We start from the raw sequence: 22447 nt of genomic DNA, 5'->3' as shown, positions 1-22447 counted from the left end.
GCATTATTACAATCCCCTGTTGACATCACATCATTATTGAATTATTTGACCAATTATTTTTGGAATGTGTTGCAGGCCTGAAATGCAGGAATGGATGTCTATTAACAAATTAAATGAAGTTGACCAGACAAAACATGAAATATCTTGGGTTCATACTGTCTGCAATGAAATTAAAGTCAAAAGTAAATCTAAGAATCACTGTGGGATTTTTTAAAATTTGTATTTTCCATATGGTCCCAACTTTTTCTGATTTGAGGTTGTACGTTGTGCACATGTACATGTTATTACGATCTGTGATTTGCAAGGTAATGAATTAAGAGCTTTGTCTTTCCTTATATAAAACAGTTAAACAGAGAGAGATCAAGCACTGTCTACTGACTGAGAGACACTGGATGCCAGCAGATCAGGCAAGGTTTAGAGTGCGTTACAAACAATGGAAACTGAAAGTTGAATAATGGAGACATAAAATAAAAATGGTTGGGAAACGCATTATTTTCAGGCACGCCTTTTCGTGAAATGATGTTTTAGGGAAAGAAAAGTGTTTCCTTTGCTAATATTTAATATTATTAATGTGATAAACTAAACCAGTTTAAAGTATATAGTCAAGTTAAGTGAAGTGGCGTTATTGTGATACCATCCGAACACATTGCTGCAGCATACAGTTTTGTGAAATAAAATTCTCCAGGACTGCAGTGCGGCATATACATTACATAAACACAATACAAGACAGGTAAGGAGCTGTACTATGCTATGAATAGATGCAAAAATAAATAGGTAATTGAATAGAATGTAATAATTTGAAATGTTATTGTTTGCACCCTGGCACTCTGTGCTAGATTTGACGCTGTTACATTAATGAAAGAGAGAGGGGTTAGGTACACTTACCACAGCATGACGAACCACCTCAAGATCCCAGATTAGGGCCCGAGTGCAACCGGTGAAACCTCAGCACCACACTAGTTCAGTTGGAATAGAACAGTGTGCGTTTTTTTTATGGTGGCTGGAGTACAAATTCTGCCACCCGCCTCCAAGATTTCTCTGTGTGCAGGGCCTGCTTACAGGGCTGGATGCAGGTTAACGTCACACCCAGAACGGAGCAATTGCAGGTTATGGGCCTTGCTCAAAGGCACGACAGAGTAGATTCACTTCTAACGTTTACGGGATTTCAACCGGCAACCTTCCGACTACCAGTGCAGATCCCTAGCCTCAGAGCCACCTTTGTTTTAAACTTTTTAACGCAAAACAAACTGCAGTAACGGTTCAGAAAACCTTAAGACATACTAGAAACATGGAAAACACGGCTGCAAAAGTTGAACAGGTAGGTTTCGTATACCCGTTTAAATTATTGTGTTGCATAGGAGAGGAAATCTTGGTATATAGGTGATGATCTGAGGAAGTGGCGTAGCGTAGTGGGGGCGGCAGGGGCAGCCCGCCCCGGGCGTCACTTTTAGGTGGCGGCAAAGAATTACTGTATATTTTAGTCTTTTAAATTGAAATACCTAAATAAGGGGGCGGCGAAATCTTCCTCTGCCCTGGGCGGCTGACACCCACGCTACGCCACTGATCTCTTTTCTGTCCTGGGTAATGCACGCTTAGAGAATACAGTTTTGTCTGTTTTTAATTTGTTGTCAGTGTGAAATGTATTTATATATTTTTTTATAAGCACTAAATAACAAATCACGGTGGTATTTAGTAACTTGTCATGTTACAGCAAGTACAACAATGAATGTAATTATTTGCATAACCGTCTTCTAGGCTTTCTCAATAAAGACTTTTGTAATCAGTGGGATGAAGGAATTATTTATTATGCTGTGCACCAAATATGGTAAAGAATGCATGTCAAAGTCAATGCAGGGAAAACCACAAGAGTAATGTAATTATTTTTATTCAAACATAACATAAACTCGAACGCAATTATTGAAAAAAGTTTTGCCCCCCCTCCCCCAGTTTTAACAGTGTATTCCATTAACACTCTACCATTATTTACAGTTTTTGATTTTTTTTTTTTATATTGTAACTCTGTTTCATTTCATATTTTCATTAGTTTTTTGAAAACAGACCTATCATGTCTCATTTTTTCAGTGCTCTGTGCAAAATATTTAATATCATTAGCAACCTTTTATAGTAGCTTCTAGGGTTATCGATCATGTTATAAATTCCTTCTTTGAATATTTTTTTTAACATTTTGAGTGTTGTATGACACTTTTTATCCTAATTTACATTATTCTCGCTGTAGACTACTTTTTCTCAGCAAAGGTTTTGTTGAATTTATTACATGTATTAGACAAGATAGCACAGTGTTTAATCGCTGCTGCCTGGTAACTCTGTTAGACTAGGTTCATATGCCTAGCCATTTGTAATCTGCATGTAGTTGGTATGTTTAGTTCTTATATACGTCAGTTATCTTCAGGTACTCTGGACATCTCAAAGACGCACATGTTAGGTCAGTTAACATTTCTGAGCTGTTTCGTTGTTTCGAACTAAGGCTTTGTCCACAGTACTACATTTTTGTTTTCAAAAAGCAGACGGTAGTCTCTGTTTTCACCTTTTGTCTACACTACTCCAGCATTTTTAACCCCATTAAACAGAGAGTTTTGAAAACGTTCTCCAGGGCCATATATTTCTAAAAACATAGGCACAGCCTTGCAGTCTGGGCGGATAAAAATGAAGTTTTAAAAACACAGACTTCAGTTGTGCTCTGATTGGATTGTGCTTATTGCAGGAGTCTTCCCTGATTGGATCCCTGCTTATTCTAATGTTTCTTTCCCCCTAACCCTTCAAGAACAAAATCGCAGAGGAGTTACTTTCTATGCTGCTTGCTTGCCTGTATGCTTCGGAATTGCATTGTGTACAGTTTGATTACTGCATACATGTGTGTAGTACTAGGGTGTTGTACCGTGTTAGCCATTATGAATGTAGAGAAGAGCCAAGAAAAAATGACACCTTTTATTGGCTAACTAAAAAGATTACAATATGCAAGCTTTCGAGGCAGTTTTATGATAAATCCCTTGGCTGATGACGTACTCATTCCTTTAAGGAGGACAATTCCTCTTTTTGTTTTCGCAGATCTGCGCGTGCCCAGAGTGGGTCAATGGTTACATCATTTGTGTTTTTTGTCATTTTAATGGGGGAAGAGACACTATTGTGAACTTGCACTGATGATGCTTTAATGACTTCCTGTTATTTGAGATTAAGATAAGAAGCTTCATATAAAGGGTTTGATGAATATACAGATGCATCTCAGTAAATTAGAATATCATCAAAAATGTAATTTCTTTCAGTAATTCAATTCAAAAAGTGAAACTCATATATTATGTAGATTCATTACACATAGAGTGATATATTTCAAGCATTTATTTTTTTCATTTTGCTGATTACGGCTTACAGGTAATGAAAACTCAAAATTCATTATCTCAGAAAATTAAAATATTACATAAGGCCAATAATAAAAAGATTTTTAATACAGAAATGTTGGCCTACTGAAAAGTTTGTCCATGTACGCACTCAATACTTAAGGCTCTTTTTGCATGAATTACTGCATCAATGCGGCGTGGCATGGAGGCAATCAGCCTGTGACACTGCTGAGGTGTTATGGAAGCCCAGGATGCTTTGATAGCGGCCTTCAGCTCTTCTGAATTGTTGGGTCTGGTGTTTCTCATCTTCCTCTTGACAATACCCCATAGATTCTCTATGGGGTTCAGATCAAGCGAGTTTGCTGGACAATCAAGTGCAGTGATACCATGGTCATTAAACCAGGTATTGGTACTTTTGGAAGTGTGGGCAGGTACCAAGTCCTGCTGGAAAATGAAATCAGCATCTCCATAAAGCTGGTCAGCAGAGGGAAGCATGAAGTGATCTAACATTTCCTGGTAGACGGCTGCACTGATTTTGGATTTGATAAAACACAGTGGAGCAACACCAGCAGATGACATGGCTCCCCAAATCATCGCTGAGTGTGGAAACTTCACACTGGACCTCCAGCAACTTGGTTTCTGTGCCTCTCCACTCTTCCTCCAGACGATGGGACCTTGGTTTCCAAATGAAATGTAAAATTTACTTCCATCTGAAAAGAGGACTTTGGACCACTGAGCAACAATCCAGTCTGTTTTCTCCTTAGCCCAGGAAAGACGCTTCTGACGTTATCTCTGGTTCAGGAGTGGCTTGACATAAGGAAGGTAACAGTTGAAGCCCATGTGAATCTCCCCCAAATTCTTGAATGGGCTGTGCTTTACAATCCTCTGCAGTTATCCCTGTTGCTTGTGCACCTTTTTATGCCACATGTTTTCCTTCCACTCAATTTTCCATTTATATGCTTGGATACAGCACTCTGTGAACAGCCAGCGTCTTGACCAATGACTTTTATTGGCTTCCCCTCCTTATGGTGGGAGGGTGTCAATGCCTGTGTTTTGGACAACTGTCAAGTCAGCAGTCTGCTTGTGTGGCCTACTGAACTAGACTACTGAGAGACCATTTCAAGGCTCAGGACACCTTTGCAGGTGTTTTGGGTCGATTAGCTGAGTGGAGTGGGACACCAGGAATCTACAATATTGGAACTTTTTCACAATATTCAAATTTTGTGAGATAGTGAATTTTGGGTTTTAATTGGCTATAAGCCATAATAAGCAAAAGCAAAAGAAATAAATGCTTGAAATATATCACTCTGTATGTAATGTCAAGTCACTACACGACGAAACAACTCAGGATCCCGGTTTGCAACCCCCCAGGCAGACACGTGGTCTAGTCCCACCCTCTGGAAATGACCCTCTATCTGTCGCAGCAGGGGTTATGTGGGCGACCCCTTGGCCTGGTCCAGCCACTAAGGTCCCCAAAAATGAGGATCTTACGAGCCGGATCACCCTCGGGGAAACGCACCACATGGCTGTAGTGCCGTAAATGACGCTCCCTCACAATGCAGGTAATGTGCCTCATTCGGGATTCCATGAGCAACCACTTATTCGACACAAAGTTAAACCAACAGTACCCAAGGATTCACCAAAGAGACACAGTACCAAAGGAGTCCAGTCTTCGTCTCAGGTCACTGGATAGCGTCCATGTCTGGCAACCAAATAGCAAGACAGGAAGCACCAGGACTTTAAAGACTTGGACCTTCGTCCTTTTTCATAGATATCGGGAGTGCCCACCCACCCCTTTCCAGCGACCTCAACCCCCATGCTCTCCCAGTCCGTCTACTGAATTCATAAGAAGAGTCACCAGGGACATGAATGTCCCTACTGAGGTAAGTAAACCTCTCAATGAGGTCGACACTCTCTCCTCAGACAGACACGCTCCTGATGGCCATGCCCAAGAGATCATTAAAGGCCTGGATCTTGGTTTTTATCAGGACATTTGCAAGCCCAGACACTCGGACACCTCAGTCAGTCTCTCGTGCGCCCTGATCAGAGCCTCCATTGACTCTGCGAAGATCACAGCATCAACAGCAAGGTCAAGATCCGTGAATCTTTCTTCACCAACTGATGCCCCACAGCCACTGTCCAGTCCATACAAGCATTGAACAGAGTAGGAGCAGAACACACCCCTGACGAAACCCAGAATCAGCTGGGAAAAAACGCAGAGGTCCTGCCTACACTCTGCACAGCACTCACAGTACCAGTATACAGGCCTGCCATGATATCCAGCAACCTTGAGGGGATCCCACGAACCCTCCAGATGTCCCACAGAGTAGCTTGATCAAATGAGTCGAATGCTTTGCGAAAATCGACAAAAGCTGCAAAGAAACTCTGCCAATATTCATGTTTGCGCTCCATGAGAACCCTCAGTGCCTGTATGCGGTCGATGGTAGACTTCTTAGGCGTAAAACCAGACTGTTCCGGTCGCTGGTAGGTGAACAAGTGATCATGGATCCTATTGAGGATGACCCTAGTAAGGACCTTACCCGGCACAGAGAGCAGTGTTATCCCCCTGTAGTTGCTGCAATCCAGGCGACCACCCTTCCCTTTCCAGATAGGGACAACAAGTCCTGTTTTCCAGTCAGTTGGGATGATGCCAGTCTCCCAAATTTAAGCAAAGATTGCTTGCAATGCCAGGACGACAGCCTGACCACTTGCCTGGAGAAGTTCACCCCGGATACCACAGATCCCTGCAGCCTTTCCTCCCCTCAGCTGGTTCACCTTCTGTGCAATCTCTGTGAGACTGGAGGGGTTCACAGCTAATTGGAGGGTCAGCCTCAAGAACCGTATGTAGTGAATCTATATAATATGAGTTTTTCACTTTTTGAATTGAATTACTGAAAAAAATTAACTTCAATGATATTCTGATTTATTGAGATGCATCTGTATATGCTGCAATTGATTGCCAAAAATACAGTAGACGTTGATCAGACTAAATTTGAAGAAGGATTATACAGTCCCTCCTTTTAAAGCATTTTACATTCTTTCTTTTAGTGATATAGATCTGGTGGTCTTTGGTAAATGGGAGAGACCTCCTCTGCAGCTACTGGAGCAAGCACTACGGAAACACAATGTTGCTGAGCCTTATAGTATAAAAGTACTTGACAAAGCTACGGTAGGTCTTGGTAATTTAAAAAGTTTCTCTCTTTTTTTTTTTTTTTTTTTTTTTTGTTATATGTATTGTGGTATTCTTTCATTTTTGTAATGTATGTGCAGTTAATAAAAAGTAACAATGGTTGTATATTATTCAAGTAATTCAAATATTAGAATTTCAGAAGATTTGTTAAACTGTGTTTTAATAAGTATTTGTATTGGTTCAGCTCGTGCAGGTTTGTTATAATTGGAGATGTATGCCAATGTTTATTTTATAACCCAAAATTACATGCCCCAATTACACTAATTAAAACCTAGGTTTAAGCTGTGGAAAAACAGAGAATTAAAGTTTAAAGTCAAAGCTGGATGGGTATCTCAACAGCAAAAGACCAAAAGTGAAAGCCTACCAATGTTAATTTTCAGAATTGAACAATCCACTTTACACAGTGGCAGGATGCTGTGATGCCCATTCCACTTGTTGGATCCAATAGTGCACGCTGGGACATGCAAGCACTTTGATGTTTTCCTTCCTATTACTTAGTCTCTTTCTTCTACGGTCTGCTCTTTAGTCTTCGTTTTTACAGTCGGTTCACAGCCTGGCTAATGATTCCTTCACAGAGTAAGTTTTATATCCAGAAAATGCAAGACTCGCATTGCTCACTGGTATAATGTTCAATGAGGTCCGAATTAGAGGCCAATGTGTCTTGTTTGGGAACACACTTGGAGCTTAAAGGGCTTCAATATTTACACATGCAGGATTTTACCAGTATTTAAAGAAATATACTTTTCACAAATTATTTGCCGTGGCATTAAAATGTTAGAACACTTAGGCCCTTTCCACACAGGCATTCAAATCTTAGTTAAACGAACATGCTCTGAGCGACGTAGGTGTTTAAGTTGCATTTTGTAGTGGCTTAATTGACTTTAATGTGATGTTACATTCGCGTTTGTTTGCCTCTGGTAAGCACCAGCCTGCAGCCCAGGTTGTAGTTTTACCTGTTTGTCTGTGGCGGCCAGTTGTCAGACAGTCCAGCGTGTTTTTAACCTGTGAGGTTCATCCCTCATTGGATTCGTGAAATATGGATCAGCTGGATTTATTAGTCTTGAACATTGACCTCCTTGTGTTAAAAATCTTCCTGATACGGCAACTTAGAAAACATCAGAACTGCAACTGGGTTCATCCTCTGACTGCACAGCGTGTGGAGAAAGGAAGCTTTTGTGTAATCTATGAAGAAATGCAATGATTTCCACATAAGTTCTTCAAATACGGTCAGATGTCAGTTTTGATTGCCTGCTGCAGCTGGTACACCACCATATTACACACCAATCAACCAATGTGTGAGTCCGCGTTAGCCCTGAAGAGATGAAACACCCAACAGTACTCGCGTATGCACTCATCCACATAATCCATAGTAGCTAAAGTTACGTCATGAGCACAAACCTATTAACTGTTTCAAATTCTCCATTATTATCATTATTATTTTGTCAAATTCTCCATTATTATCATTATTATTTTGTTAATAGTGTGTGACGTGCGCACACGCGTACTCATACACATAATCAAGGGACATATCCGGTCCTTAAGAACGTTAAATGAACGACATGTAAACGTAATCCAGATATTTTCTTCATGATCCTTGAGATTTTGGCAGAAGTAGACATCAAGAAAAAGCTGCATGCAGTTTTTTTTTTTTTTCTTTTTATGCCATCCGACCGAACGCAAGTGGGCAGATCCTTTGTGGATTGTCTGATTTGATGCAGTAAGCTGAAAAACACTCGCCGTTCAATCCGTGCTCACCTGATGCTACGGACGACAGAAAAACGCTCAGTTCAGATGTCTGTGTGGACAGGGCCTTAGGTTGTCAATAAAAATATTTATTGGAGGAAAATGTGTTTATGAAATCTAGAGAATGATAATGATTTTCAAGTGGGGTGAATACTTTTGCACAGCATTGTTATTTTAATATTTCTTTTGTCTCTATATTTAAACAAATGTTTATTTATCATTTAGTAATGTTACAGGACATGAAAGATTTATATGATAAAAATATATGATACTTCTTGGTACTCTTTTAATGGATTACAAGTTCCTCAGGAATAAAGCTAGACATTAGCGTTCAGTTTAGTACTGCTCATTCTTGATAAGATTCTGTACACTGGAAGTAGTAAATGAGTTAAAAAGTGTGAAACTTGAATGGATGAATGAAAATCTGACAGGCCTAATATAATGCACAGACATGAGGAGCTTGTTCTGTTACTGTCCAGCCCAAGGCTTGCACCCTCCCTAATTCTTTAAAGAAGGGCGAATCATCAGGGTTTCAACCTCAAATACAGTACTTACTGTAAACATGACTATAGGAAAGCCAAGTAATGAAAATGCCTGATTGGCTGATATATGTACATGTCAGTATTGGAATAAGACAAAACATTACCTGTTAATACGTGTTAAGGAAAAATAATTACAAATTTAACCTAACACGCAATGTTTGAAAATTACTTTTAGTAGGTCAAACCAAAGGTTACTTAAAATAAATTTCACCCATGTCTGAGATTTTGTCTGGATACAAGTTAGTTTTTGTATAGGAAAAATTATTATAAAGACCAAAAATGTATTGATATAACATATCCATCCATCCATTTTTCTAACCCGCTGAATCCAAATACAGGGTCACGGGGTGATATAACATAGTAGATGGATATTATACTGAAAGATAAAAATGAGACATTGATACTGTTGAGCCCCAATTAGGCATGTGCATAAAAAAATAGAAATATAAGATATACTGGTAAGAAAAGGGATAACAAAGCCTGGACAGGTGAAAGGGAGTTGTTAAGGTGGTGGGGGGAGTAAATAAAACTATTAGCAAGGGTCATGCAGTGTTGGGGGGGGGGGGTTTAAAGTTTGAGGATTTCATTTCAAGACGATCAAAATGCTGTGTTTGCCTTAGAAGTGGGAAAAGTTGCATACGTTGTGTCATTTTAGTGCTTGCTGTCACCTGAATTTTAACCATCGTCAAAGTGTATTTAGAGTATTTCAGCATTAACTATGTTTTTTATCTTATTGGGCTAAAGAAATGAATATATTAAAAAAAAACAAAAAACAATTACAATTCAGTATACTAGCAATAACATTTTAGTTAATTTGTTTCCGTTTTTTTTTAGGTACCAATAATTAAACTCACTGACCAAGAGACAGAAGTAAAAGTGGACATCAGCTTCAATGTAGAAACTGGTGTGAAAGCAGCTCGGTTTATAAAAGATTTTATGAAGGTACATTTGTCATTCTTTTTCCTTTTCATTTTCCACAGAATATGTTATAATACTACATTTGAAATGTGGTATTCATTAATAAATAGAAATCTTTCAAAAAAACAATCTCAGTGTATGCATTCTTACAAATAAACTCTTATGACTTAATCCACTTCTACTGTAGATGTAGTCCGTATTCTAGCATCGACATGGAAGGAATACTCCACTCAAAAATGACATGTATTTTATTTATTTCATTTCATTTTTTTTTTTTGTACGTATATGTGTTTTGTAGCGATGGGCAAGAAAAAATTTGTCATCTTATGTTTTCATTGAGAATAGAGATAATGTTTGCTAGAATAGGCAAATTTGGTGACCAACACAGTACAATGGCAAACAATATCAAAAACGTGCATCTCGTTACTTGTTTTGCTTAATCCCCATGCTTGTTTATCCAGCTGCATGCTCACAATATGCAAAACGTGTGCAGTTTTTTGCTAAAATATTGTTAAATAAACACGTACAGAAAATTGAGTGCATAAACACAAATTACAAATTTGCACACTATTAAGAATTACAGTATGTAAAAGTGACTAGGAAGTATTTTTCCTAAAGTTCTTCATAAAGTTGACATTTTTCTGCTGTAATTCAATTATTGTATGTTTAAGTGACCACTTAATGAACACTTTTTTCGTTTTTGAAAGGATTTTAAATATATGTTTTGCTTCTTTTTTGCTTTTTATCTCAACAGAAGTATACTGTGCTGCCTTATCTGATATTTGTGTTGAAGCAGTTTCTCCTTCAAAGGGATCTGAATGAAGTTTTCACAGGAGGAATTAGCTCATACAGCCTCATTTTAATGGTTATTAGCTTCCTTCAGGTACTGTCCTTGTTTTTGCATTTTAAAAATGTACTTACCCCAAATAGGAGGCTTATTTTCAAAGTGTATTGTTGATATTGAACACATTTTCATTTACGGTCCTCCCTGTGTGGAGTTTGCTTGTTCTCCCCGTGTCTGCGTCGCTTTCCTCCCACAGTCCAAAGACATGCAGGTTAGGTGCACTAGCGATCCTAAATTATCCCTAGTGTGTGCTTGGTGTGTGTGTGCACGCGCACCCTGTGGTGGGTTGGCACCCTGCCCGGGGTTTGTTTCCTGCCTTGCGCCCTGTGTTGGCTGGGATTGGCTCCGGCAGACACCCATGACCCTGTAGTTAGGATATAGTGGGTTGGATAATGGATGGATGGATTTTCATTTACTGTATATGGCGCTATAGTTGGACAGCCACAGAAAGCTGGATTCAGTACCCAGCCCAGCCACTGTCTTTGTGGAGTTTGTACCTTCTCCCTCTACCATCACATTACCTGCACTCATGCATGTTTGGTTAACTGAAGACTCTGAGGCTCCGTCTACATTACTTCATTTTCGTTTAAAAACTCAAACGTTTGTCTAAGTTCTTTGGCTTTTGTCCACACTACCCCAAAGCTTTTAACCCTTGAAATCAAACACTTTTAAAAACACTCTTCCGAGCCATACACATCTGAAAGTGATGGTGCAGCATTTCAGTGTGGATGAGCAAAATGAAGGGTTTTGTAAACTCTAACCCAATCACACTCTGGTTTATTTGTGCTTCTTATATGGCCTTTCCTTGATTGGATCCTTCGCCTTACATTGTTTCATTCCCTGATTGGTCACCTTTCAAAGAAGCACAACATACTCTGATGTAGCGGTCATCGAAGAGTTACTTTCCATAGTGCTTGTTGTGCTGATTACTTTTAGGTATCTAAATTGTGTTTTGTGTAGTTTGAGTGATGAATACAGGCACAAAAGGCAAGTAATTTACGATTACTACAGTTTGTGATAATTCCAGGTGTCATTCAATAAGGAGGGGTGCCTTCCACAGTATGATTAATAATAATTTTTTTTTAACAAAGTGCACAGTTGTAGAATGCATTAGAGTAGAGCTCACAGGTCTAGTGGTGTACATTTCTAATATTCTATGTCAATAGTTCCATGCACAAGGTAATCTCGCTGTCTGCCATTATGTAAAATTGTCTAGCACAGTACTTATTCATCCATGCATTTACTCATTTTCAATACTTGCTTAAGGGTCACATGGGACAATGCTTTTTTAAGTATCATCAAACAAACAAACAAACACTAGACACATGGAATAAATTACCAAGTAATGTAGTGGAGAGCAGGACTTTATAGACCGTGAGATCTCTCAGCATATTATTTTGGACAATCTAAATGAATAGGATAGATGGTTTTGTTAATCTGAATGGCCATCACAACTTGCATTCGAATTTACAATCATTTATTGAAGACCACTCTACACCTGTTAACATGCATTTGGATGATTAGCCGATTGTAGCACTGTAACATATTAATATTTTAATGAAACATGTGTAGCTACTTCTTTATTCTTACAAAGGTGTTCAAACTAGGGAATCCATTTCTCGGACGGGTTTATCCATTCCCAGGAATTTGGAAATCCCGGGCTCCCGGGGATGACACAGTGCATGGGCATCCCACATGTGAACGGTTTTAGAACACTTATTTTAAATAAAACTACTGCAATATGTTGACACCAATAAAAGACTAACCTTGTCTACAAGCAGTTCATGATGTCATATAAGTACATGTATCTAGTTAGTTGCGGTAATAAGAGCATAGAAAGCACAACGTGTCAAGTGTGCGGTCGTCCAGGCAAGAGCACACCTTCGTGCAGAGTACAGCAGCCGCTGAGAAAGCACGCTCTGCCTCCACTGAAGTAGGCGGCACAGTCATCAGATACTGATACACTTGTTCTAAACCACTTCTGCGCTTGCTGTTGCTCTGAAACACCGCCATTTTCAGCCTTTACTGTTGCAACCAGTTTCTTGTCCTCATTCTGTGATCGCAAGTTTCTTGCGGATGCAACAGACTGACGCATTGCAATTTCAAGTTGCTGTTCAAAGCTGTTGTCTGACAGACGTCCATGAAGTCTGCCCCGTCCCGGCATTTGTGAGCTGCAGAGTGCAGACTCTTCCCAGTCCAAGTGCTCAGTCGGAGCTGGGAGACTGACTGCTGCTGGTCTGTTGTTGACTGAATTAATCGGTAACACACTACACCATGGGCCAAAAAACTGTGCCACTTAATTATTTCCAACTCTAACTCTGTTATTTCTTGATCGATTTTTACACTTTTACACGCTATACGTGCGAGCTTGGCCATTCGCGGTTTCCCGGGAATTACAGCAGTTTCGTTCCCGGGAATGCGGGATGTCCGGGATTCCCTAGTTCAAACTATGCTTGATACTTGTATAAGGGTGTTTTTTTATTTATTTATTTATTTTATTTTTTTTCCTTGTAGTTACATCCAAGAATAGATGCCAAAAATCCCAATGTCAATCTTGGCATTCTCTTGATTGAATTTTTTGAGCTGTATGGAAGACATTTTAACTATTTAAAAACTGGCATTCGTATTAAAAATGGAGGTGCATATGTTGCCAAAGAGGAAATTATGAAAGCCATGACGAATGGGTACAGACCATCTATGTTATGTATTGAAGACCCCCTCTTACCAGGTAACTCTAATTATATCTAACTGTTATTGTACTATTTAAATTGTTTTGGCAAATTTTAATTTCATTATTGTTTTTAAATGTATTGGGATATTGTGCATCGGGTTTTTTTGGTTAACTGTTTACAGTGGGTACGGAAAGTATTCAGACCCCCTTCAATTTTTCACTCTTTGTTATATTGCAGCCATTTGCTAAAATCATTTAAATAAATTTTTTCCTTCATTAATGTACACACAGCACCCCATATTGAAATTGTTGCAGATTTATTAAAAAAGAAAAACTGAAATATCACCTGGTCCTAAGTATTCAGACCCTTTGCTCAGTATTTAGTAGAAGTCCCCTTTTAAGCTAATACAGCCATTAGTCGTCTTGGGAAAGATGCAACAAGTTTTTCACACCTGGATTTGGGGGATCCTCTGCCATTCCTCCTTGCAGATCCTCTTCAGTTCTGTCAGGTTGGATGGTAAACATTGGTGGACAGCCATTTTTAGGTCTCTCCAGAGATGCTCAATTGGGTTTAAGTCAGGGCTCTGGCTGGGCCATTCAAGAACAGTCACAGAGTTGTTGTGAAGCCACTCCTTCGTTATTTTAGCTGTGTGCTTAGGGTCATTGTCTTGTTGGAAGGTAAACCTTCGGCCCAGTTTGAGGTCCTTAGCACTCTGGAGAAGGTTTTTGTCCAGGATATCCCTGTACTTGGCCGCATTCATCTTTCCCTCGATTGCAACCAGTCGTCCTGTCCCTGCAGCTGAAAAACACCCCACAGCATGATGCTGCCACCGCCATGCTTCACTGTGGGGACTGTATTGGACAAGTGATGAGCAGTGCCTGGTTGTCTCCACACATACCACTTAGAATTAAGGCCAAAAAGTTCTATCTTGGTCTCATCAGACCAGAGAATCTTATTTCTCACCATCTCAGAGTCCTTCAGGTGTCTTTTAGCAAACTCCATGCGGGCTGTCATGTGTCTTGCACTGAGGAGAGGCTTCCGACAGGCCACTCTGCCATAAAGCCCTGACTGGTGGAGGGCTGCAGTGATGGTTGACTTTCTACAACTTTCTCCCATCTCCTGACTGCATCTCTGGAGCTCAGCCAAAGTGATCTTTGGGTTCTTCTTTACCTCTCTCACCAAGGCTCTTCTCCCCCGGTAGCTCAGCTTGGCCGGACGGCCAGCTCTAGGAAGGGTTCTGGTCGTCCCAAACATCTTCCATTTAAGGATTATGGAGGCCACTGTGCTCTTGGGAACCTTAAGTGCAGCAGAATTTTTTTGTAACCTTGGCCAGATCTGTGCCTTGCCACAATTCTGTCTCTGAGCTCTTCAGGCAGTTCCTTTGACCTCATGATTCTCATTTGCTCTGACATGCATTGTGAGCTGTCAGGTCTTATATAGACAGACAGATGTGTGGCTTTCTTAATCAAGTCCAATCAGTAGAATCAAACACAGTTGGACTCAAATGAAGGTGATCTCAAGGATGATCAGAAGAAATGGAAAGCACCTGAGTTAAATATATGAGTGTCACAGCAAAGGGTCTGAATACTTAGGACCATGTGATATTTCAGTTTTTCTTTTTTAATAAATCTGCAACAATTTCAAAAATTCTTTTTTGTCTGTCAATATGGGGTGCTGTGTGTACATCAATGAGGAAAAAAATTAATTTAAATGATTTTAGTAAATGGCTGCAATATAACAAAAGAGTGAAAAATTGAAGGGGGTCTGAATACTTTCTGTACCCACTGTATAAGCTAAAGCAAAATTTGCTGCAAGTAAACTGTACAAATAAAAGTAGTTTTGCATGATTCTTATAAAAGCTTATCTGATTTTAGTCCCGTTATTCATTTTAAACTGCATTAATGACTCCTTAATATTTTCAGGAATATTACATTTTTTGTTTCTTTTTTTTTATGCCATGTCAATACGGATTGAGTATCTCTAATCTGAAAATATCTCGGTCCAGAAGTATTTCAGGTTTTGGAGAGTTTGTAATTTTGAGATATTAGCATTAATATATGATATAAAGGGGCGCCCTTTATCAAGTAGTAAAATGCAGTCAAACCAGCTAAATAACAACTCGCACGTATACTACTTCATATCGATGAGGCGTCATTATAATGTGTGTTGATGTGACAAAAAAAATCAAACCTTAAAAGTGATGGATATTATAGACAGACTGTTAGTTCTCTTCTAAGAGGACTAAAGCTGCGTATTTGCACTGAAGGACTCCTTTGATTTTTAGTCCGTTTATAGTTTATATTTTCTGCCTGTCGTCACTTCTCGGGGAACTGGCAGACAGGTCAAGAAATCTCCGCCAACCTTTATTCCATTGTGTGCACTCACCAATGAGTCGCTATATCCAGTTTTTGTTTGGTTAGTACTTGTGAAAGAAAATAAGCCACAATATTTTAATTTAAGAAAGAGGAGGTTTTTAATAGCATTAATGCTGGTCCAAAACTTTACGTTAAAGCCCTGAATATTTAGTTAACAGAGCCTGCAGTTTTAAAATCTCTCCCCACCGCCCTGTTATGCCATAAATCTTATATTGCTTAGTTCATACCAACAAGAGTTGGGTCATGTCTGGTGACCCTTAGTTAGCAAGCATTTATCAGCTTTATTGCTTACAGATATCATTAATTGTCTTATCAGTAACTGCCTGTCCTTGAAACTGCAAAATACTTCTTCAAAAAACAGAACATAAATACCTCCACATAACTCTGACTGCCTGTGGAATTATGTTATAGATATGATATACTTAATTAATGCCTATAAAGGTACAGATCTGGTTATATCTTAAAGAAGATAACTAGTATGAATCTATTTAATATACATGAACCCCAGTTCATTACTTATAGTTAAACAACAACATATATTTTCCTAGTGATAGGATTTAAAGTTCACAGAGCAGAATACAAACCCTAAATAGACACAAATTGAGCATATATTCTTCCACACACTTCGCAAAAGTGGTCCAAGGAAGGACAGTCGGTGAACCAACGACAGGGCTGTGGGTTCCCGCGGCTCACTGATGCACGTTTGGAGCAAAGGCTAACCATCTGGTCCAATCCCACAGACGAGCTAATGTAGCAAAAATTGCCCAAAAACCTAATGATGGCCATGAGAGAAAGGTGTCCGACCATACAGTGCATAACAGCTTGCTTTCTATGGGGCTGCATAGCCTCAGGCCAGTCAGAATGCCCATGTTAACTGCTGTCCACTGCGGTATGCACCAGTAATGAGCATGCAAGGGTTAGAGCTGGGCCATTGAACAATGGAAGAAAGTCTGAAGAACCAAAATTTTCTTTTAGATCTTGTGGATGGCTGGGTTGTATGTGTATTGTTTATCTACAGAAGAGATGGCATCAGGATGCACACCTGGAAGTTGAAGGCAGGGTGATGCTCTTTGCAAAGTTTTGCTGGGAAACATTGGGTCCTGGCATTCATATGAATGTTGTTTTAACTTGTCCCTCCTGCCTAAAAGTTTTTGCAGAGTACATAAACCTCTGCTTGGCAATTGTATTCCCTGATGAAAAGGGGCCTGTCTGAAAAGAAATCGTTCGGGAAAGATTTGAGAAACATGTCGGAGAGTTCGAGATGTTGACTTGGCCTCCGGTCTCAATCTGATAGAGCATCTGTGCTGGAAAAACAAGTCTGATTAATGGAGTTCTCCACCTCACAATTTTAAGGATCTTCTGCTAACATCTTGGTGCCAGATACCACAGGACAACTTCAGAGGTCTTGTGGCATCCGTGCCTCGATGGGTCAGAGCCTAATTAATGGCATGAGGGGGGCCTATGTAATATCAGGCAGGTGGTTTTAATGTTGCGGCTGATTGGTGTCATTTCAAAATTTTACAATGCATATTTGCATTCTGTTACATAAAAAAAATAATGAATTTTTTAAAAAAAATTTTATGTTTTTGAAAGAGGGAAAAAGAAAATTTAATTCTAGCCCTTTGTAACCATTTTGCAGTTATGCCTATTTTTTAGAGTTAATAAGCGTATTAGCTCTAATAATCTACAGCTCTTCTGCGGTGTATAATTAGCAATTAATTTTTGCGACGTTCTTGGAGTCTGTCTTATTTAATAACGCTTTCAAATTATGTCGGTTTTTTCAAAGATCAAATCCCAGTTATTCAGTGCAAATGGGAGTGAGGTGTCTCTGTAGAACTGGTGACCACAAATTGTAGAGCTGACTTTTGTACCTTTGTGACCAGTATACCCAATGTGATGTTTTTCTTCAAACTAAATATATTAAAAGATATATATATATATTTTTTTGTTCTTTTCGTTAAAATTTTGTGCTTCATTTTACTTTTTTCTCCCTGCTTTAAGGAAACGATGTAGGACGAAGTTCATATGGTGCCATGCAAGTTAAACAAGTCTTTGACTACGCCTACATTGTGCTTGGGCACGCTGTGTCTCCACTTGCAAGGTCATACCCAAATAAAGATTCTGAAAGGTAGCTGAAGAATATATGTATGTGTGTGTATATGTGTGTGTGTGTATATATATATATGTATATGTATATATATGTATGTATATATATGTGTATATATATATATATATGTATATGTATATATGTATATATATATATATATATATATATGTATATATGTATATGTGTGTGTGTGTGTGTGTGTGTGTGTGTGTGTGTGTATGTATATATATATATATATATACACACACAGAATCTATCCATCATTTTTTTCATACAAGCCTCCTGGCTATGAGGAAGAATGCTGAACTCCTGTTTTATGAAGTACTTCCATTCCTTACAATCATCCTTTTTCATGGGTCCCTTGGCTAAGTTAGAGAAAACATGCCATAACATACATAGCAATATAACCAGTCATAAGACATGGTGGATGAAACGGAGCAAGTTGGAATCTTGCTGTAATAGAAAATCAAGAATAATCTAGGAATAAAATGTGAGCATGCAGTATGTTTACCATATAATAGTTAAGCTAAAATTGTACCTAAATGTGCATATCAAAGATGTTAAAAACAAAATAAAAAAATTAAGCTTAGACTTTTCATCCACTCTTACATTAATCTTGACATTCATGTTTAAAATATGGCCAGTATTGCTTTAGTACATTATGCACTGGTTCATAGAATTTTAGGAAATGCGTTCTCAAACCAATGAGATATCACTAAACAAGACCAATAATTGGACATAATAGGACATAATTGGTCCTTTGACAGGCAATCCCTTGCAGTTTTCAGTTGGCAACATGCCTTGGTTCCGGTGCGTACTGTGCTTGCGTTGTTGAAGCATCCTTCAAAAACAACAAATCCATCATCACTATGCAATGCTCCTTGCATTTCAGCATTCCTCCTAATGGTAACATTCCAAGTCGGAAAACAATTCTTCAGTGAGTGACTAAATTTAGACAGACGGGTACAACGTTGAACAGAAAATCTCCAGGCCGTCCTCGGACTGTATGAATGCCTGAAAACATCGAAGCTGTAAGGGCATCAATTTTGCAGTCTCCTAGACATTGTTTCTGCTTTAGGCGTTTCCAATATGTCTTTGTGGAGGACTTTGCATAAGGACCTTAATTACCATCCATAGAAAATGATGGGAGTGCAGGAACTCGCTGAGATAGACTGGGGGAGCCGTAGAGAGTTGTGCATGAACATTCTGCAAACCATTCATCGAGATGCCATTGTCATGTGCAGCGACAAGGCACATTTCCATTTGAATGTCCATAAATAAGCAAAACTTTCTATATTTGGGTGAAACCAGCCCTCATGAAATCAATCAGAGACTCCTGCACAGTGAGTGTGTTACAGTTTGGTGCACCATTGCAGAATTTGGCATTGTAGGCCTTTACATTTTTGTGGAGTTGGGGAGCAACGTTCACTGTCACTTCAGAACATTACATTGAAATGCTAGAGAACTTTTTGCGGCCCCAATTGGAAGAAATGGATGTGATGGTTGCCTGGTTTCAACAGGATGGAGCAACAGCTCATATGGCGCGGAGATCCATGCAAGTTTTGCGAGAGATGTTTCCATGGAAGCTGATATCCCAACGTGGCGATTGTCGGGTGGCTTTCATGTTCCCCTGATCTCACTTTGTGCGATTACTCTTGTGGTGCTATCTCAAGTCGAAGGCATACTCACACGAACCTTAAAACCTTGAAGCCCTCAAGGACGCTATTCCCCTTGAAATGGCCAAATGAGTCATGCGAGCATTCAGAAATCGTCTCGAATAGTGTGGTCACCACCTTGAAGACATCATTTTTAAAACATAGTGAAAAACATCTACACTCACCTAAAGGATTATTAGGAACACCTGTTCAATTTCTCATTAATACAATTATCTAATCAACCAATCACATGGCAGTTGCTTCAATGCATTTAGGAGTGTGGTCCTGGTCAAGACAATCTCCTGAACTCCAAACTGAATGTCAGAATGGGAAAGAAAGGTGATTTAAGCAATTCTGAGCGTGGCATGGTGGTTGGTGCCAGACGGGCCGGTCTGAGTATTTCACAATCTGCTCAGTTACTGGGATTTTCACGCACAACCATTACTAGGGTTTACAAAGAATGGTGTGAAAAGGGAAAACATCCAGTATGCGGCAGTCCTGTGGGCTTAAAATGCCTTGTTGATGCTAGAGGTCAGAGGAGAATGGGCCCTACTGATTCAAGCTGATAGAAGAGCAACTTTGACTAAAATAACCACTCGTTACAACCGAGGTATGCAGCAAAGCATTTGTGAAGCCACAACACGCACAACCTTGAGGCGGATGGGCTACAACAGCAGAAGACCCCACCGGGTACCACTCATCTCCACTACAAATAGGAAAAAGAGGCTACAATTTGCACAAGCTCACCAAAATTGGACAGTTAACGACTGGAAAAATGTCGCCTGGTCTGATGAGTCTCGATTTCTGTTGAGACATTCCAATGGTAGAGTCAGAATTTGGCGTAAACAGAATGAGAACATGGATCCATCATGCCTTGTTACCACTGTGCAGGCTGGTGGTGGTGGTGTAATGGTGTGGGGGATGTTTTCTTGGCACACTTTAGGCCCCTTAGTGCCAATTGGGCATCGTTTAAATGCCACAGGCTACCTGAGCATTGTTTCTGACCATGTCCATCCCTTCATGACCACCCTGTACCCATCCTCTGATGGCTACTTCCAGCAGGATAATGCACCATGTCACAAAGCTCGAATCATTTCAAACTGGTTTCTTGAACATGACAATGCGTTCACTGTACTAAAATGGCCCCCACAGTCACCAGATCTCAACCCAATAGAGCATCTTTGGGATGTGGTGGAACGGGAGCTTCGTGCCCTGGGTGTGCATCCCACAAATCTCCATCAACTGCAAGATGCTATCCTATCAATATGGGACAACATTTCTAAAGAATGCTTTCAGCACCTTGTTGAATCAATGCCTTGTAGAATTAAGGCAGTTCTGAAGACGAAAGGGGGTCAGACACCGTATTAGTATGGTGATCCTAATAATCCTTTAGGTGAGTGTATTTTGTAATGCACTTTCTTGTGTCTTGTATCATTTTTGTAGAATAAAAGCTTGAAATGCAGTACTACTTTTCGGCTCACCCTGTATTTTTCTTTAGCATACGTTGATTGTGTGCATCAGTATTCAAGTCAGTTTTCATTAAGTGGACCCTTTCACAAGTTTACTTACTAGATAATCTCTTGCGCTATTTAAATAGTACCTAAAATATGGTTCAAAATGAGAACTTTAAAGCTATTTGCAGCATTAGATGCAGAAGATGCACGATACTTTTATTGTTACTGTACTTGTTGTGAATTTCCCCTTGGGATTATTGAGCGAGCCTGTAGATGCCTTACATAAAAGTATATAAGAGTAGATAATAAAGTAAGTAAACATTAAACTATGAGAAGCACAGTTACTATTAACAGTTCCAAATATAGAGAGAGTAAAGGTAAACATTTAAGCATACATAGATAAATAGTAAGTATAGTCACAAATAAAAAAGTCCCAGTGAAGATTACAGTCAATGTAATGTACATGGCCCATGTGGAACTCATGAACAAGTGTGTGATTAAGTATATTGATTGTAAATGTAGCATTTTTAAAAGTATGTTAGTTATTAAAGTCTACTGTCAAGCTTGATATGAACATTTTGTATATTTTAGGTGAAAATGTTGCACTAGCATATAAACCTATTTTATTAGTGTTAATAATATTCTATATATTTTTTTTTTTCTTTAGCACTTTAGGTCGAATCATTAAAGTTACACAAGAAGTAATCAATTACAGAGAATGGATTATAAAGAAATGGGGTGGCAGGAACAGTCCAAGATTAGACATTTGTGGTAAGCCTCTCCATGGACTTCCTGAGAAGACGATGACTTATCTAAGCTTCTCTTTCTTTAAATGCTAATCTGTATATTATATTGAAAAAGGAAAAAAAATATTTCCAAGTGCTCTCCTCATTGCTTGGTAAACAAGATGCTGTGCCTTCAGAAAGTATTCAGATGCCTTCACCATTGAAACATTTTATTGTGCAGCCTTGTCTGGAAATAATGTACATTAATTTTTTCCTCATCAACCAACACTCAATAACACAGAATGAAAAAGCAAAAACAAGATTTTAGGAATCTTTATAAAAGTATTAAATTAAAAAAACTGAAACATCTCATTGACACAAGTATTCAGATCATTAAAGTACTTGGCTGAAGCCACTTTGGCAGCCATTCCAGCCTGAAGTCCTTTTGAGTCTGATTTGACAAGTTTTCCATACCTGGATTGGAGCTTTCCTGAGATTCTTCTCTGCAGAACCACTCATTTGGAGACCGTCAGTGGACAGCTAGTTTCTTTTTTCTCCAGAGATGTTTGATTGGCTTCAAGTCTGGGCTATGGCTGGGCCACTCAAGGGCATTTCACGGAGTTGTTTCCATGCCACTCCTCTGTTGTCTGTGCTTTGTGCCTAGTGTCATTGTCCTGTTAGAAGGTGAACCTTTGGCCCATTCTAAGGTCCAGAATGCTGTGCAGCAGGTTTTCATGAAGGGTATTTCTGTACTTTACTCCATTCAGCTTTTCCTGAGCTCTGACTAAATCTCCATCTCCATGTTGGGTAAAAACAACCCTATGATGTAATGATGCCACCACCATACTTTATTGCAACAGTATTGCACA

The 22447-nt window shown here is 39.2% G+C and overlaps 1 protein-coding gene across 1 annotated transcript in view; it reads left to right on the top strand.

The window, feature by feature from the left end:
* The window catches only part of tent4a (terminal nucleotidyltransferase 4A), a 96441-nt gene that overhangs the window by 48253 nt on the left and 25741 nt on the right, over window positions 1-22447 (top strand). Inside the window, exons 4-9 of the mRNA XM_039736909.1 lie at window positions 6402-6522; window positions 9663-9770; window positions 10501-10629; window positions 13105-13318; window positions 17639-17765; window positions 21521-21624. Of these exons, the coding sequence (XP_039592843.1) occupies window positions 6402-6522; window positions 9663-9770; window positions 10501-10629; window positions 13105-13318; window positions 17639-17765; window positions 21521-21624 (803 nt within the window). The remainder of the gene's footprint in view (window positions 1-6401; window positions 6523-9662; window positions 9771-10500; window positions 10630-13104; window positions 13319-17638; window positions 17766-21520; window positions 21625-22447) is intronic.

Source organism: Polypterus senegalus, chromosome 15 (assembly GCF_016835505.1).
Source record: "Polypterus senegalus isolate Bchr_013 chromosome 15, ASM1683550v1, whole genome shotgun sequence".
Taxonomy (NCBI): domain Eukaryota; kingdom Metazoa; phylum Chordata; class Cladistia; order Polypteriformes; family Polypteridae; genus Polypterus; species Polypterus senegalus.
Note: the sequence above shows the minus strand (reverse complement) of the source record. Positions and strands in the feature narration are given on the sequence as shown.